Source organism: Plectropomus leopardus, chromosome 7 (genome assembly GCF_026936395.1).
Source record: "Plectropomus leopardus strain MGB_pleo_1.0 chromosome 7, ASM2693639v1, whole genome shotgun sequence".
NCBI lineage: Eukaryota > Metazoa > Chordata > Actinopteri > Perciformes > Serranidae > Plectropomus > Plectropomus leopardus.
The window spans coordinates 32,354,540-32,369,654 of record NC_142182.1 but is presented as its reverse complement, the minus strand read 5'-3'; the positions used below and the strand labels follow the sequence as shown (position 1 = coordinate 32,369,654).

Sequence of the window (15,115 nt, the reverse complement as noted above, 5' to 3'; positions counted from 1 at the left end):
TAAACATCAGGGTGATTAGAACTACAGTCAGTGACGGACATTATCTTTGGGAAAAATTTATTTGGGCTTTTTTAGTTGTCCCATTCACTGCTATCATGGATGGGCGGGCTTTATGACATATACTGCAGACAGTCACCAGGGGGCAGTTGAGCTTGAAAAGCTCCACTTTGAGGGAAATGTCATGTTTTCCATCTTTATATACAATCTATGTTTTAAACTAAACACCGGCTCCAAATAGAGCCATTTGGTTTTTTTGTGTTGGTTATTGGAGTCATCAACTTTATTGTTTTTTTCTGACAACAAGCGATTTGACATTGGCCGCATTTCCAACTAATTCTGGCCGCTATTCTGCTCGGCACCAAAACGACAAAGGTTTTGATAAGAGCCTCCTTTGGACACAGTAAGAATCTGGCTCTCATGTACCGGTTATAATATTTGTTGTTCAAAAGCCAAACATTATTTAACCCTATTAAAACCTGAGCAAATAGGCTTGATTTCTTTCCAAAACATGGGGAGAAGGTAATGAGCAACTTGACAACACAAAAAAATAGCAAGAAATAAGAAAAAGCTTACCTAGAAAATTACATAGAAAATAACCAAATAAACAAAAGTAAGAAAAAAAAAAAATAGAAACAAACAAGAATATGACTCAAAATAAATGCAGAAAATAAAAGAATATATATATATTTTTTCCCAGTAACATATTTTTAAAAATATCATTATAATGATTATAAATATTTTTTTTCTGGACATTTTCCCCTAGTTTTTTGATAACTAATTTTCAGGTTATTTTCTTTTTAAACCAACACCAATAGTAATAGGTGATAAAAATTAACCCAATGACAGTAGAAAATTGATTAATGTATAATATTTTGTATCACCTGATGTAAAAAAAAACACATTTTGTGTGCAGAGTGTTATGAGTTTTAGTAATTTACACTGCACAAAAAGTAATAATGTGTGAAGTTTAATTGTTTAATTGCAATATCATCAACATATCTCAGGCTGTGATAATAAAAAAAATGTACTTTGCATGTAGTATATTAAATAATTCATGTTTTGTGGGGGGCTTCCATCTAAAAACATATTGGCATTTTAAAGGGTTAAAATTCTAAAAATTAATGAGTATTTGGTCTGAATTTTGTGCACAGAGCGTTGCGAGTGTGTGTAATATTAAAACGGGCCCTTAGGGGTTAATGGTCACTATTATACATACAAACATATGATCTGCACATAAAATGTGATGAGTTGTTTTAGGTTAAATTATCCACAACAGTATAAGAGTAATTCAAATTAAAAATAATTCAATAACCTAACTAATAAAACATAGAGGCTAGTTTGTTAAGTGATGAGTACTTTTGCTTGTAGAGGTTTGTGTGTGTGTGTGTGTGTGGTATTGAATTAGGGACCTTAATACCTTTTCTACAGATACCAGTATTGGCCTTCGGCCCCTTGTTTGCGTACAATAGTCAGAAATAAAAGCTTTTATATTATGACCAAGTTATGTTTGGGACAAGCTTTTTATTAGCAGAGACCCAGCTGACTTCACCTGAAGGCAGCCAACCAGACTAATTTAATGTGGATTTATATACAAGGTGTCTTGTTTAACATAATGAATATCTAATCAAGCATGAGCGCAGGAAAGCAATTTCTGCAAAGTAATTGAAAGCAGACTTTGTTTATATGACAGAGAATATTGCTACACTCTTGGCACAGAACGGCCCAGAGCTCCAACTGGATGTTAAGTCTCTTTTCAAGACTAATTTCAAATAAACACGCAGTCTCTGCTTGTTAGGCCATCAACTGTTCTGTTGCTAATCTGACTGCTAATTTGTTGTTTTAAAGCAGCCCGAAATTGGCCCATGCAACTGCAAAGATGCATCACTCACTTAAAATATGTGCTTCTTTTTCATGACCTGAAGTTAGCATTTCTTGTCATGTCTTTACAGTGCTTGCAGTTTGAGAGGTGCCTTATCATAACTGTCAGGCCTCTCGAGTAATCCTGCAGTGCAACTGAACGTTTGTGTTCAACATGTGTAATGTTCTGCTGTCCTGTGCTGCCATCTAGTGTTAGGATGCCTACTAGGCAAGAGATTTAAGACATTTTAAGTGCCACTCAAAATTCAATTCAAGACTTATCTACAGTAATCAAAACTGAGGAAGAAAAAACCTGACACATTTACTTAAAGTTAAGGACAGTTTTGCCCAAATGCTTATTGTAATCCAAAACTTTTTTTTTTTTTTTTTTTGGAAAGTGTACCTGGCATTTGTGTTTCTTACTTGTGGAATTCCACTGTCTCAATTCCCTGCATTGCTTTATACTGGTTTCAGCCATTGATTATTGCTGTGTATACTTTGATGCAGTTTTTGCCTATTGGCATTTGAGGCTGTGTTGTATTATGAAAGTTCCTATTTATGTACAGATGCTGTTTTGTCACTTTGCAATGCAAAAACGTCCCTTCAGGTTCATCCACTAATGTAACCTGCAAGATCTGGAAGTGTATCTTTTTGAGAATACAGTTTAACCTCAAAGACTTAAAGCAAGTACCTATAAAAACCTACTTATTTAACATAAACATTTTGGGGTATGTTTATAATTGTCACTATATAGTGTGTTTCTACCTTCTTACTTTCCATCTCTATGTACATTATTGTAGATTTTCACATGGCAAATTAATGTGGCGATCACAGTCACTCCTTGGGAGTCAGTTCTTGTTACAGAGTCTTTAATCTTTATGACATTTAAAAGATTTGATGGTTTTTTTTTTTTATCGATTTAAGACATTTTTGTGCCAATTAAGGCCATACATTAATAAATTCAATTCATTAAAAGACTTGAAGGACCTGCAAAACCCTGTACCATTCAGAAATTATCCTGACACTTGCTTGGAGCATTAAGCACTGTGCTGTCACATTGGCATTGTATTCAATTTTCTGTGAATATACACAACAAACTGGTGCTTCAAAGGAATTTTATTCCTCAGAGTAGACAGGAGTTTTACAGTGGCAAAAGCACATTTTATAAAGAACTTCAAAACAAAGTGGATTATTCAATCTCTACTTTAAGCTCAATATATTTTACCAATCAAGAGACAGAAACAGACAAAAATTGAACAGTTTGGCAACTTCACAATGATTCCTCACGTGCCAAGTAACAAATGTGACCGTTAACACACAAATGTGCAAACAGACTCTTTTTATCAGCAGCGCTATAGTAGATATATGCCACCATCTTTGACTGAATCAGATAACACTTGTTTTCTATTGGTTCAAATACAGCGTATAAAATATTTTCACAAAACAGCTTTGGTGACCCGTATATATACACACTTTTGCATATATTTATATAAAAAGGCGTGGAAAATGTTTAAATATCACTAGAGCTAAATATTAAAAAGTTTAGTCTATTGCACAAGAGCCAGGTGAGGGCAGTGGGGAGTGATGACTGTAGTAGCTGTCGGCTGCAGTTATGGTTTTCTGCGCCTTTAAAAAGAGAAGAAGAGTTAATCAAATGCTGTTTGTGTACCGCAGAGTACATGCTGTTTCACATGTGATCTAAAAAGATGACAGCTTACTTGGTGATCCCATGATGCTCGTAGCCAGGACCCATGTTTGATCCGGCCCTCATCTCCATAGCCACAGAACACTGCCAACAAAAGAGAGATGACGGACCCCAAATTTACATTATTCTGAAAGACGCATTAGCAACAACATGATAAGGACAAACACTTTGATGTGTCTTTGTGACTGTCTATCCCTGCTGTAGTTGTGCAATGTTAGGAGAGCTAAATCAAATTACCTGCAGTGGAGATATGTACAACTTTTTTACATTAATAGCACTGTGCACAAGAGCTAAAATATATTTACAAAGTGAGTTACTCGTAAATGAGGTACATCTCTACTGTACCTGAGTATCCTATCCTCTTACATCTTAGGAAGCATGTGTTCAGCTCTGTGTCAGAGATATATCAATTTACTCTACAATCATTTTTGAGTCTGGTCAGAGGGTTTTGTATTGGAATGCTTTGTATTTAAAGTTGAAACTATTTGTCATCTGACACAAAATGATTAAGCAACTATTTTTATAATGGATTAATTGTTAACATCATGTCTACTGCCTTTCTGGTAACTTTAAAATCAGTATCCTTTGGATTGTTAGCAAGACATAAGAAGCTCTTTGAAAATTTCACGTATTATTTAATAGACACCTTTGCTCAGTATTTTTTATTTTTAAGATTTTATGCGATCATAACATTTTCTAAAGAACTAAAATAACAAGACACATGCTTGAATGTGTTTTCGGCTTCTATACGCATGCAAAGCCAAGTTCATGACAGGATCTGTGTACTTCCTAAACCAAGTCACACATGCAGTGATAGTCAATTGTAAACTAATCAATAATATCATCCTACCCTCGTCTCCACATCAGTCCAAGCTCCATCTGTATGATCTCCACTGGCAGGTGCACCCTCTGAAGATTTTCTTTTGCGCCTTCAGACACAAATGTAGAGTGACAAAAAAAAAGTTAAGACATCATAACATCTGGCTAATCTGCAGCTCATTGCTGTCTGTCAGCTGTTACCTGGGGACTGTGGCGAGCTCCTGTTTCAGAGTCTCAATGTCAGTGAACTGGACAGCCTGTCCTCCTCCTCTGGTCTTTATCACCTCACCCTGGTAGATGATGGAGATGTTTTAAATTTCTATCCAGTTTAATTAGTTCATCTAAGTTAGTTTTTTCTTACACATAAAACATAGTGAGTTAGCAGGTGCAGCCTGTGGTACTATTGTGTAGTTACATTGTGCGTGACACTCACATTCACACTCTTTTCTCAGCTATCTCTTAACTTCTTTAGATATTTACAGATCAAACATTTCGTGTGGTCTCAAATGCTTGGTCTTCAAGTGCTTGACTTCAGTCCATTACAAAGGATCAGTATCTGTTCTCTGACTTCACATCAGGCCTGAAATATTCCCCTTCAATCAAAACTAAAAGCATCAAATGTTTCAGCTTCTATTGTGACTGAATATGATGATGGATACCTCATTTGTTACTTATTAATTAAAACAAAAACTCCCAAAAAGAAAGACAATTAACATGACCACACAAAACAATTTGTGATTCAATACAGAATCAAGTGTTAAATATCACGTAGCAGCGTACATACCTTAATGAGTTTGGTCTGTATCTCTCCATCAGAGGCGACCTCCTGGTGTGTTAACACATATCTGTCACACTTGGACAGGGCCTTCTCATTGGGTGCAGACACCTGGATGGCATTGGGGATGACAGGTTGCAGAACTGTCCCCAGGTCCATGCTGGAGGAGGGTTTGTGGTCCACCCACTTCTCTCCACCAGCAGAGCGGGAGCGCCGGTGCAGTGGCCGCACCGGTGTCGTTGTCTACAGAGCGAGGGAGCAATTGATAAAGAAAAAATATATATAGAACTAGACAAAAGATGCATCAGATCCTGATATAGATATTCATTGTGAGACTGGTTAATTGCTGGGTTAAATTAGGGGTGTGAGAAATATTCTGCCTAAACAGTTGAGGGAAAACAAATCTGCAAAGAACTTCATGGCCTGATCAGATACGCCAGTTTCACTTGAACCTCATGCTGCTTCTTGTAGCTGATTCACTGACCCTGTAGCTTCTCTCAATTATGTCTAGATCAACTGGAGGGGAGCTGGCTTCTTCCTCTTCCTCTCTAGCCAAACACAGAGCTCTCTTCGTGGCCCGGCTGACTGAGGGGCTTGCAGGAGACTGGGTTGTTGTAGGTGTTTTAGGGGACCGATAACCCTGCCTGCTGTCCTGAGCCGCCCGCTGCTCCCATGCAGAGATCCAGTTAGACACAGACAAAGAACTGCTGGTGCTGGGGACGGGGCAGGCGGGCCTAGGGTTCATCTCAACTTCCTCAACTCTAGTGGCACTGATTGGCCCTGGCCTGACATGCAGAGAATCAACAGGGCACTAGAGAGCAAAAGTGGAGAGCACAATTACATTCATGCACGGTTAGATACAGCTGGCACAAAGAAATCACATAGTGATTAAATGTTGCAGTAGCTGGTGGAATGGAGCAGCAGACACCGGAGCAGTCAAATGTAATCAATTACAAATGCAACTGTTTTTAGGGCCATGTTGCTTTTTTTAGACTGAAAGAGTGGCGTTGGTTTTGAGAGCTGCAACAATTAGTCAGTTGACTTTTGTAATTTAAATCTGAAGTTATACTGGTATTTATAGTTTTGGTTGTGATGGTTCCAGCTTATCAAATGGTAAAAATAGTTGCTTTTCATTGTCATATATTATATATATATATATTAAAGTTCTTTGAGGTTTTGGATTGTTATTAACGCAAAATGATTATGATATCAATATGAGCTGACGGAAATTGTGTTGAGTATTTTTTACTGTCTGTCAAATGATTATAGTGATAATATTTAGTTGTGCAGTGTTTGAATGTAGTTAGAAAATAATCACACCCATGAATATATATATATATGATATCTTGCAATGTAAATCTGAAACTGATTAGCTAATTGACATTTTGGACCTGATAAATTACCAGATTTGGTGCCATCTTTGGGATAAGACATTCCTGAGAAGTTGCAATATACATTTTTCACCATTTTCTTTCTTTTTTTTATAGATGTTTTTGGGCTTTTTTTGCCTTTAATTAATAGAGCAGCACAAGTGTGAAAGGGGGAGAGAGAGGGGATGACATGCAGCACAGGGCCGAGGCCGGAGTCGAACCCACGGCCGCTGCAGTGAGGACACAGCCTCTATACATGGGACGCCCGCTCTATCCACTGAGCCACCATGTGTCCCATTTTCCACCATTTTCTGAAATTAAACATTTTAGGAATTTAATGGACAGAAGCTGATATGAATGCCATCACACTGGGATTAGTCATGTTAGTCCAGTCAACAAAGTATTAGCGTTAGGGAGAGCACAGAAGCTGTTAACTTCGTAGGGATGGAATTCTGTTTAAGTGCCGCTGTCGTGTCATCTAACAATATTTAGGAACAGATAAATTAATCTGGAGGTGCTCTAGATGTGTACTGTCAACACAACGTACAGGGACAGGTGAGGGCGAGGCCGATCTCTTTGCAGGGGGGCGTTCCTCTCTGGAAGGCCTCTGAGGCTGCGTCTGACGCGGTGGGGGATCAGGACGACCTGTGGTCTTGCTCTCTGTCACGATGGCTTTAAGCTGCTTCAGCTTCTCGTCTTTTACCCAGAGCTTGTTTTGCATCTCCAGCTGCATTGCGTTGACGCGACGGTCCTGCACAGCAAGAGGCATAAAGTTCAATACTGCTGACTTTAGAAATGATCACTGAAAGCTGATTATCCAAGGCTGTAAACAAACTGCTACCTGAACAAGCTATAGTACACAGAAGGCTGCCTGACTCATTAGCCTCTGTGTTTTAAGAGGAGCAACTCACACATTCTTTCTCCCACTTGTGCTGCGTGTCTGTGACCACGCCGTGCATGCGCTGCTCCATGCGTCTCTTGTCAGACAGCTCCCGCTGCAGTCTCTGCTCTCTGGTTTCCAGTTCTTGCATCAGAGAACGCTTATCGTCCTCATAGATTTTAGTAGTTTTCTGTAGGATGTCAATCTGGAACAGAATCATGTAGGACGTTTGAGACACTTAGAAACATATCTACCAAACGAATCAGCAACCTCCAGTAGGTTTGAATGTTTTAGTCTCTCACCTTGTGTTCTTGCATTTTGGTTTTCTTCTCCAAGCGTTCGAGCTCTGCCTTGTTGTTCTGGATGACTTTGTCCATCTCCAACATTTTGCCATTTTGTTCATGAATAAAATTGTCTTTGGAAAGGAAGTTGTTGTCCAGTTCCTGAAGCATGGACTTCATCATGTTAGCTAAAATAACACGAAAGAGAACATGTGAGCTCAGATATGACATGCTACTTTTTTAATGAACCTGAACTGTCAAAGCCACGAGGTGAGGGTTGAGCCTTGATGTGAGCAGGCACCTGCTTTGTTGTATTCGTCGATCATCATCTGCCTGATCCTGTGCCTGTTCTGCAGAGCTTCAATCAGCCTGGGCAGGGTGATGTCATCGTGGGGGTCAGTCAGCTCAGAGGAGGGTAAAGGTGGGAGGCTGTGCACCAGGTGGTTTATAACAGAGGGCAGGTCTGAGGAAACAGACAGAATTAACCCAACTGGTAAAATCTCTTTCCATAAGCGAAACATGCAGCATCGGCCTAAAGCCTAAAATATAAAGATAGACATTATGCTGCATTTAAATTTTAGGACTTATGTCATTATGCATGACATGAATTTTGAGCAGATGGTGCATTTATGAGCTTAATATGAGTACTAAGTATGACTGCATATTGCACAATACTAGAGCGGTTCTTCAGCTTTGTTATAAAAAAAACTGATTAAGACTGGAATCCACTGCTTCATGCGGATTCTCTTAAAGACAGTAAAATTAAAATTAGAAATGTCAGTGGGCTTTGGTTTAACATGTTTGCTGTTCTCCATTTGAATAACTTAATTTAAAATTAATGCTTTCACAGTGTTTTCTTTTATCCTTTAACAATACATTTTATGTCTAATATGCAACTGTTTGAGGGATGACCAGGTATCATTCACATTTGAACTGATACCTGTTTAGTTACCCAATACCCAAGAGTACCCTTTTTGATATTGTACTGTCTCTGTAAATAAATAAAATAATTTTCAAGTAAATAAATAAAATGATAACGACCGACAACAACAAAAAACAATATAAATAACCATAACATAAAATAATAAATACACATTAAATATATTTTCTAATCATAAAATAAAATGAAAACAAAAAATTGAAATATATATTTAAAAGAAATCTGTTTCTGTAATAATAAGCTATAGTGGTGATGTAATAAGGTAATAAGCTAAAAAAAAAAAATCAATTGTGCTCCTCTGCTCCACATATAGCTACCCTCTGTTTGCGTCTGCTCATCCAGCAGTGACCGGGCTTAAAAATAGCATTTAGGGAACCTTCTCAAACTTTGCAAGTGTTATTTTTATTATTTTGTTTAATGTAAAAAGGTGATTCTCCTATAATCAGGCTCTTCTTACATTTGTTCTAACATGTTACTCCAGTAAAACATCATAATTGACCGCATTATCTTCTTAAGGAGATTTGGCTCATACAGTTCATAACTTACCTCTTTCTGTCGGACCACCGCGCTCCTCCAGCTTGCGAGTGAGTTCGTCTTTAAAAGCTTGGTTCCTATGGCGACGGCCCGGGGTGAAGCCACAGATGGGCCTGTCCACTGGGCGAGCCACTTCCACCTCCTGGGTCATCTCTGCAAACCGCATCACCAGCTGGACAAACAGAGCGGGTCTTTAGCGTGTCAGACAGACAGAAACATGCATGTTCATTCAAATTAGGGACACAATCAAGATGCAGGATGAACTTACCAAGGTTTCCTCATAGTCATCAGCTTTGGGATTGACACAGACAACCATTCGGACTTTTCCCTCTCCGTCAAAGTAGTTCTTGAACAGATGGGTTACTTTAGAGTCTCTGTAGGGGACCATCTGTGGAAGAAAACTTACATTACCTACATGGCTCATCAGCAAATATAATCAGTCTTCAGCTTAGTGTGATGCTTCATACCCTATTTGTGCCACACATCTGGTTTTCTCGCAGTATCTCAATGCACGTCCGCAGATTCAGTAGAGACTGATTAATGTTACCTGAGAGGAAAGAATGTAGTTTTATCACACACGAACTTCATCTACAAATAGATCAAATTTTGGTGTTTAGAACTACTAACCTGCTTCGCGTATTCGGGTGCCTTCTGCCCCGGTCCTACCGGTGCGCTCGCTTCCTGCCAAGTCCACCAGGCACAGCTGACTAACAGTCACCTGGTTTTTATCCTAACAAAACAGCCAGAAGTACTTCAGTATCAAAACTGGTGCTTATAATTCATCCAAACATAAATCTGGGACCAGACATTTGGTTTCAGTTTCAGCTGACCTGGAGAATGTTGTCTCCATCTGCGTCAAGAGGAGCTTGAGCCAGTTTAACAATGAGCACGCTGTGGGAGCGACTGGACTCTCTGTTCAGACGGGTGTTTGCAACCTTCCTCTTCTTCTGACCTGGAACAACAAGGTACAGGAGACTTTTTAACATGTTGTTGACTGATAGCATCCTCACATGCAGTATCAACTACTTTTAAGCACTAAACTCTTATGCGACCTGCTCAGAGAGAAGATTAACTGAGGTCATTTCCTGGCCAGAACTAACCCAGAGGCTAGCAATGCCAGTTCAGTCACATCTATAATCATCACTGCAATATTCTTCCTTTTTTTCCCCTTTAAGGTGACACTTCTTCAACTTACCTTTCCAGAATACTTGAAATGCCTCCTCAGCTGACTTGACTTCGACCTCCATGCAGCCAGCCACATACATGTTGTGATTCTGATCCTCTCTGAGGATTTTAGACTGAGGTGGTCTACATCGAGAACACAAAAGTGTTAATCGCTGACGACATGGAATTTCATTTTTCATGCAGCAGATGTGAATTGTCAAACATTTGGAGGGGGATATTAATGTTGCTTGATTTCAGCCATGGAAAATAATCAGTGACAATCATGGAGCGTCATACAAAGCAACAGACAGCAGGTTTAAGGACATTCGGGAGCTTTGCCATAACAAAGACTACAAGCAAGAAGAAGCGACGTAATGATTTTTAGGACTACATGAATACTCATCGACACTGGAGACATTAGCAGCTGTAGCCTGCAATCAGTGGCTCTGTCAGTTAAGATTTGGATAGGGCCAAGTAATGAACTTTGATACTTTATGGGCACTGAATGTATCTGTAGAAAAAGAGGACCACAATTCTGCACTGAATGTTTGCTGAAGATTAATAATTTTCTTAACTTCTTCTTTAAATCAGATAATTTGATTTTACAGGCTTCCAGACTGAATATTCCACTGGTAGCACTGGTGCTACCAACTTTCTCACTGGGTCTCACCAGCACTTGATTTGGTCTGTAATAATTTTCCAGCTTTACTGTATTTTATTATTATTATATTTTATTCAGGCAAAGTTTTTGTATGAATGCTTGTGTTTTTACATTTGCAAACTCTGGCTGTAGGGCTAATATTTATTTTCACTGATTCGTTTGGCCAATAATCAACAGCAAATGCTCACAATGAACATGCTGGAACTAGAGAACATTTAGTAATTTTACTTTAGAAACAAAAAATCTTTTTAAAAAAATGAATTATTATTAAACATTAAGTAAATTGTTTCACATTTTTGTGAATTTACTAATTGTTTTATCTTTTCAGATGCATCCAGCTTTTTGCCATAAACATGTTCAAATTTCTCAGAATATCAAGTGGGATCATGTTAGAAATTCTGTCCCATCACTTAAGGGTTTCATTCGTTGGATTAAAAAATTTAAATTTTAAAAATGGATAATTGCTTTGATGTGCGTCCTGTAATCCAGCCCTGACATCTGGGTCACATTTTCATTGTGACAACCAGATTGAATTTATATTATAAGAACAAGTTTGAAAATGTCTCCAGCGTTGATGAGGTTCTATTTACAATCTAGACTGCAGATTTGTGTGTCACAGGGAGAGTTGATCTTAATCAGGCTACTAGTCTGATGATGTACGAGTTTTCACTGGTCACATACATGAACTCAGTGTTCTGGCGCACAGGTGTGCCTCCACCATTCCACCTAGTAGAAAGAACAGACAATAATTTTGTCTTCCAGCTACTCTGACATATAATTTTCATTTCTTCAAGCTACTACACTTAAGACATTTTAAAGTCTCTCACATTTAAAACATGATACTGATTCACTATTTATCTTTAATCTTTAAATGCACGTTAATTTATCTGAATTGTGTTCCTTTCACTTTACATTTCCTGGACTTACTTTGGTTTGATTGCATCTTCCTGATTTTCCTCCAGGAGGTCATAGATGTAGTTGTTGTAGATTTCTATGTAGGAGACGAAGACGCTGTAGCAGCTGTCCTCATCCACACCGTCAGCTTTGTAAGCCTCTTCTGACTTAATCATGTCAGCAATTTCAGGATCAAGCTTTTGTCTGAAATCAAAGTGGTGTCTTGCATGTTAAATATCAGGTAACTGTAGCAGGAAGCTGATGTTTAACAGGACTCAGACTCACCTGGATGCTGGTGTTTTAGGAACAGACAAGTTGTTTTCCCGCCTTTGGCGCTCCAACAAAGCATCGACTTCATTCTGGACCTCCAAGCCATTTTTATCATCAGTCTTGAAAACCTGAAAAAAGGGCATTAAATTAGATAAATAAATGTACAGACTTTACAAAGTCTTATTAAATTATGGGGGTACAACAGCAGATCAACACTATATTTAAATGTTTATGCTCTTACGTATCGTTTAGCTTGGTAGGGTCCGATACTGTTGAAGATCATGTCAAGTGAGCGGGGCAGAAGTCCACCCTGGCCCGGAGAGCCGGTCATGGTGAACGTCTTTCCACTTCCTGTGACCCCATACGTAAAGAGCAGACCTGCAACAACAAAGGGAAATTCAGTCAAAGAAAATACAGCAGAATTACTGATACTTTTTGCTATATAGGCAGCTGGCTTGCCAACACTCTTACCGTTTTTGCCGTGAATGAGGTCATCAACAAGAGGCTTGGCCACATGTTCAAACAGCTCGATCTGAGATACTGACACTCCAAAGACTTTTTTGAAGGAATACTGTGTCTGAGAAGCAAAAGAAAAAAGGAATATTAGAAGGGAAATGTATTACATTAGAAGAATACACTTGGCTCCATCTTATTTTCCTTATTGTCACCAGATCCCATAAAAACACTAAAACCAATAATGTGCTATTTTGTCTCAATATTTTATTACTTTCCTTGTCTTTCTGTGGAACTCAGAAGCCAAGCCCATTGTTTCCTACTAAAGTAGGCAAACAAAAATGGATGGGTGGATACAAAAGTAATTTCCAGAATCAGGTGTGTGTTTTAGTTTTGAAAAAAACTGTTTACTCAAGAGCAGACAGTGCATTTGTCAACTATGACAAAAAATAAGGATCATTCCCCATGTTGATCAAAATTACTGAACATTTCTCATGTGCCAGTGCCACTGATGTGTTTTTAAACACATTTTGAACAACAATACATATAGATGCTGAATATCTGAAATAGTTTCAGTATTCCAGCACACCAGTGCCAGCTGTGCTTTCTTGCGCTCTTTTTTGTTAATGTTTACTGTAGTAATAGTGCTGTTCTTTGCTAATAAACAATAAAAGAAAAGTCTTAATTGCCATGTTATATGGTTGTTATATTTATCTTTAAATTAAAAAAAATATATGCCTACAATTTATTTGACCATGGTATCAATAGTATTGTTCCAAAATACACATTTAGGTGTTTTATATTTCAGATTCTGTTCTGGAAATGAGTGCAATACACACATATTTAACTAGATAAGAGGGTAGTAAATTTACTTTTTTGTCCACCTGCAACTGTGGCTGGTAGATTTTAGAATACAGCAGCCACTCTGTATACTAATTGTTTTTTGGCTGGTAAATGAAGCATATCTAGTAGCCATTGGTGCTAATTTCAGGCAATACTTGTTAAGAGGAAGAAATTATTATTGATTTTGGTCTTGTTGTGGAATTACTTTAGAATTTTAAAAGAAAGAAATGCAGACTATCACCTCCTGTATCAATACATTAGACAGTTATTGTATATGATCATTGTCTATTTGTTTATTATGCTATTGCCCTTAATTAGTAGAACAAAGGTGGGGAAATACTCGTGGTTTCCTAGATCTGTTACCTCTTTGTACTCTCCATTACGGTTTGTTTTGAAGCCTTCAGGGGCGTGCAGCTGGATGGTGGTGCTGCTGATCACCTCGATGCAGCACTCCTCGTCCTCCGTACCCAGAGGTCGTACACGGCAGTACACCTGAAAGCAAGTACTTTTACTGCTCTTAGTTCACTGTACCTTTAAGAAAACACTGTTTGAATCTTAACCTTATAACTACAGCTTGCCAGATATTCACAAATCATATCCCAAAAGTAATTGAACGCTACAATTTGTGTTGTTGATTCTTGAACAAACTTCAATGACACTCACCCCGACCGGGTCTTTCTGGTTGCTGGAGGGCTTTTTAGGGGGTCTGCGGGGGGTTTTACCCTTCCTGAAAAGCGATCACATTTATTAGCACGGTACATTTTGAGCATTACCCTTACAGTGAGCGATGGTGCGTTAACAAAGCCACTAGCCAGACGTTTTGTTAGCTCCCGGCTAACGTTATGGCTGAGCTAGCTGATCTCTCGTTGCTCGGATTCCGTCGACAAGACCGCAATGAACATAACTTAGCGATAGCATATTTCTTTTAGGTAATGTACTTGAAACGCAGTTATTTAGAAGTAAATATTACACTCTACTTACGGTTGTCTGTTCATTGTAACTCGCTGCTCCTTGTGGTTGTACCTGGGTTTTTTCCTTACCGTCCCTGTTACTGCAATTTTGAACTTTCCCTCCGCCTGCTGTAACCAGAGGACTTTTTCAAAACTAGCCGGCAGCAGCCAATCAGATTTCCCAACAGGCAAGCACGTGTTTCCGCTTTCAGCTCGAGCCTTATATGGAACATCAGCAATGTGACGTATGTAACAGTTATCAGATAAATATATACCACTGAACTGACCGACCGTAGAAATATTTCTATGAAACTGACGAACAAAACAGCCCAGAGACCATGCAAACAAAAGGCAACTGCAGCAAGGAGAAGTGGAATTTTAACAATGAGAGTATTTTTTGTGCTCTGTATAATGAGAGACAGTATGCATTAATAATTTTGTTGTAGTAGAGGTATTTATGTCATCATCATTATTATTATTGTATCTTTTCATAATTAATATAAACGTATATCACTATGAATGCATTATTACAATCCCCTTATTTATTTTTCAAAATATTTCGTTTATTTCTTTTGATATTATTGTTGTTATTATTATTATTGGTATTATTATTATTATTATTATTATTATTGGTATTATTATTATTATTATTTTCTTATTATTATTATGATGATGATGATGATGATGCATACATTCCCCAAGCTGATTTAACATCAGTT

The 15,115-nt window shown here is 38.2% G+C and overlaps 2 protein-coding genes and 1 non-coding gene across 6 annotated transcripts in view; 1 reads left to right on the top strand and 2 right to left on the bottom strand.

Moving 5' to 3' along the window:
- The window catches only part of ddb2 (damage-specific DNA binding protein 2), a 98,678-nt gene that overhangs the window by 74,508 nt on the left and 9,055 nt on the right, over positions 1-15,115 (top strand). The window lies entirely within an intron of this gene.
- On the bottom strand, positions 2,956-14,592 carry kif23 (kinesin family member 23). Of its 3 annotated transcripts, XM_042496864.2 has the most exons (23): positions 14,428-14,591; positions 14,110-14,173; positions 13,810-13,938; positions 12,622-12,727; positions 12,392-12,528; positions 12,166-12,278; positions 11,914-12,084; positions 11,668-11,712; positions 10,357-10,469; positions 9,992-10,113; positions 9,789-9,891; positions 9,629-9,708; positions 9,430-9,549; positions 9,174-9,333; positions 7,989-8,150; positions 7,709-7,875; positions 7,438-7,611; positions 7,074-7,277; positions 5,166-5,399; positions 4,583-4,671; positions 4,413-4,491; positions 3,576-3,646; positions 2,956-3,483 (listed from the first exon to the last, which is right to left on the bottom strand). In XM_042496864.2, the coding sequence occupies exons 1-23, from the start codon at positions 14,439-14,441 to the stop codon at positions 3,468-3,470; spliced, it is 2,673 nt and encodes an 890-aa protein (XP_042352798.1). In that variant the 5' UTR covers positions 14,442-14,591; the 3' UTR covers positions 2,956-3,467. The 3 variants fall into 3 exon arrangements, with proteins under 3 accessions (XP_042352798.1, XP_042352799.1, XP_042352800.2); XM_042496865.2 differs by lacking the exon at positions 11,668-11,712; XM_042496866.2 differs by lacking the exons at positions 2,956-3,483; positions 3,576-3,646; positions 4,413-4,491; positions 4,583-4,671; positions 5,166-5,399 and adding an exon at positions 5,584-5,967 and having other exon boundaries at positions 14,428-14,592.
- Positions 10,214-10,310, bottom strand: LOC121950818 (Z30 small nucleolar RNA). Its single transcript, XR_006106348.1, has one exon. It is a non-coding gene; the product is annotated as a Z30 small nucleolar RNA (small nucleolar RNA).

What these genes read in the sequence shown, in the direction of transcription:
- kif23 (XM_042496864.2), bottom strand. An exon ending in CCTACCAAGCTAAACGATAC is followed by an intron (nt 12,279 to 12,391) that starts GTAAGAGCATAA and finishes CCCTTTTTTCAG; the next exon opens with GTTTTCAAGACTGATGATAA. An exon ending in CGCCAGAACACTGAGTTCAT is followed by an intron (nt 10,470 to 11,667) that starts GTATGTGACCAG and finishes TTCTCGATGTAG; the next exon opens with ACCACCTCAGTCTAAAATCC.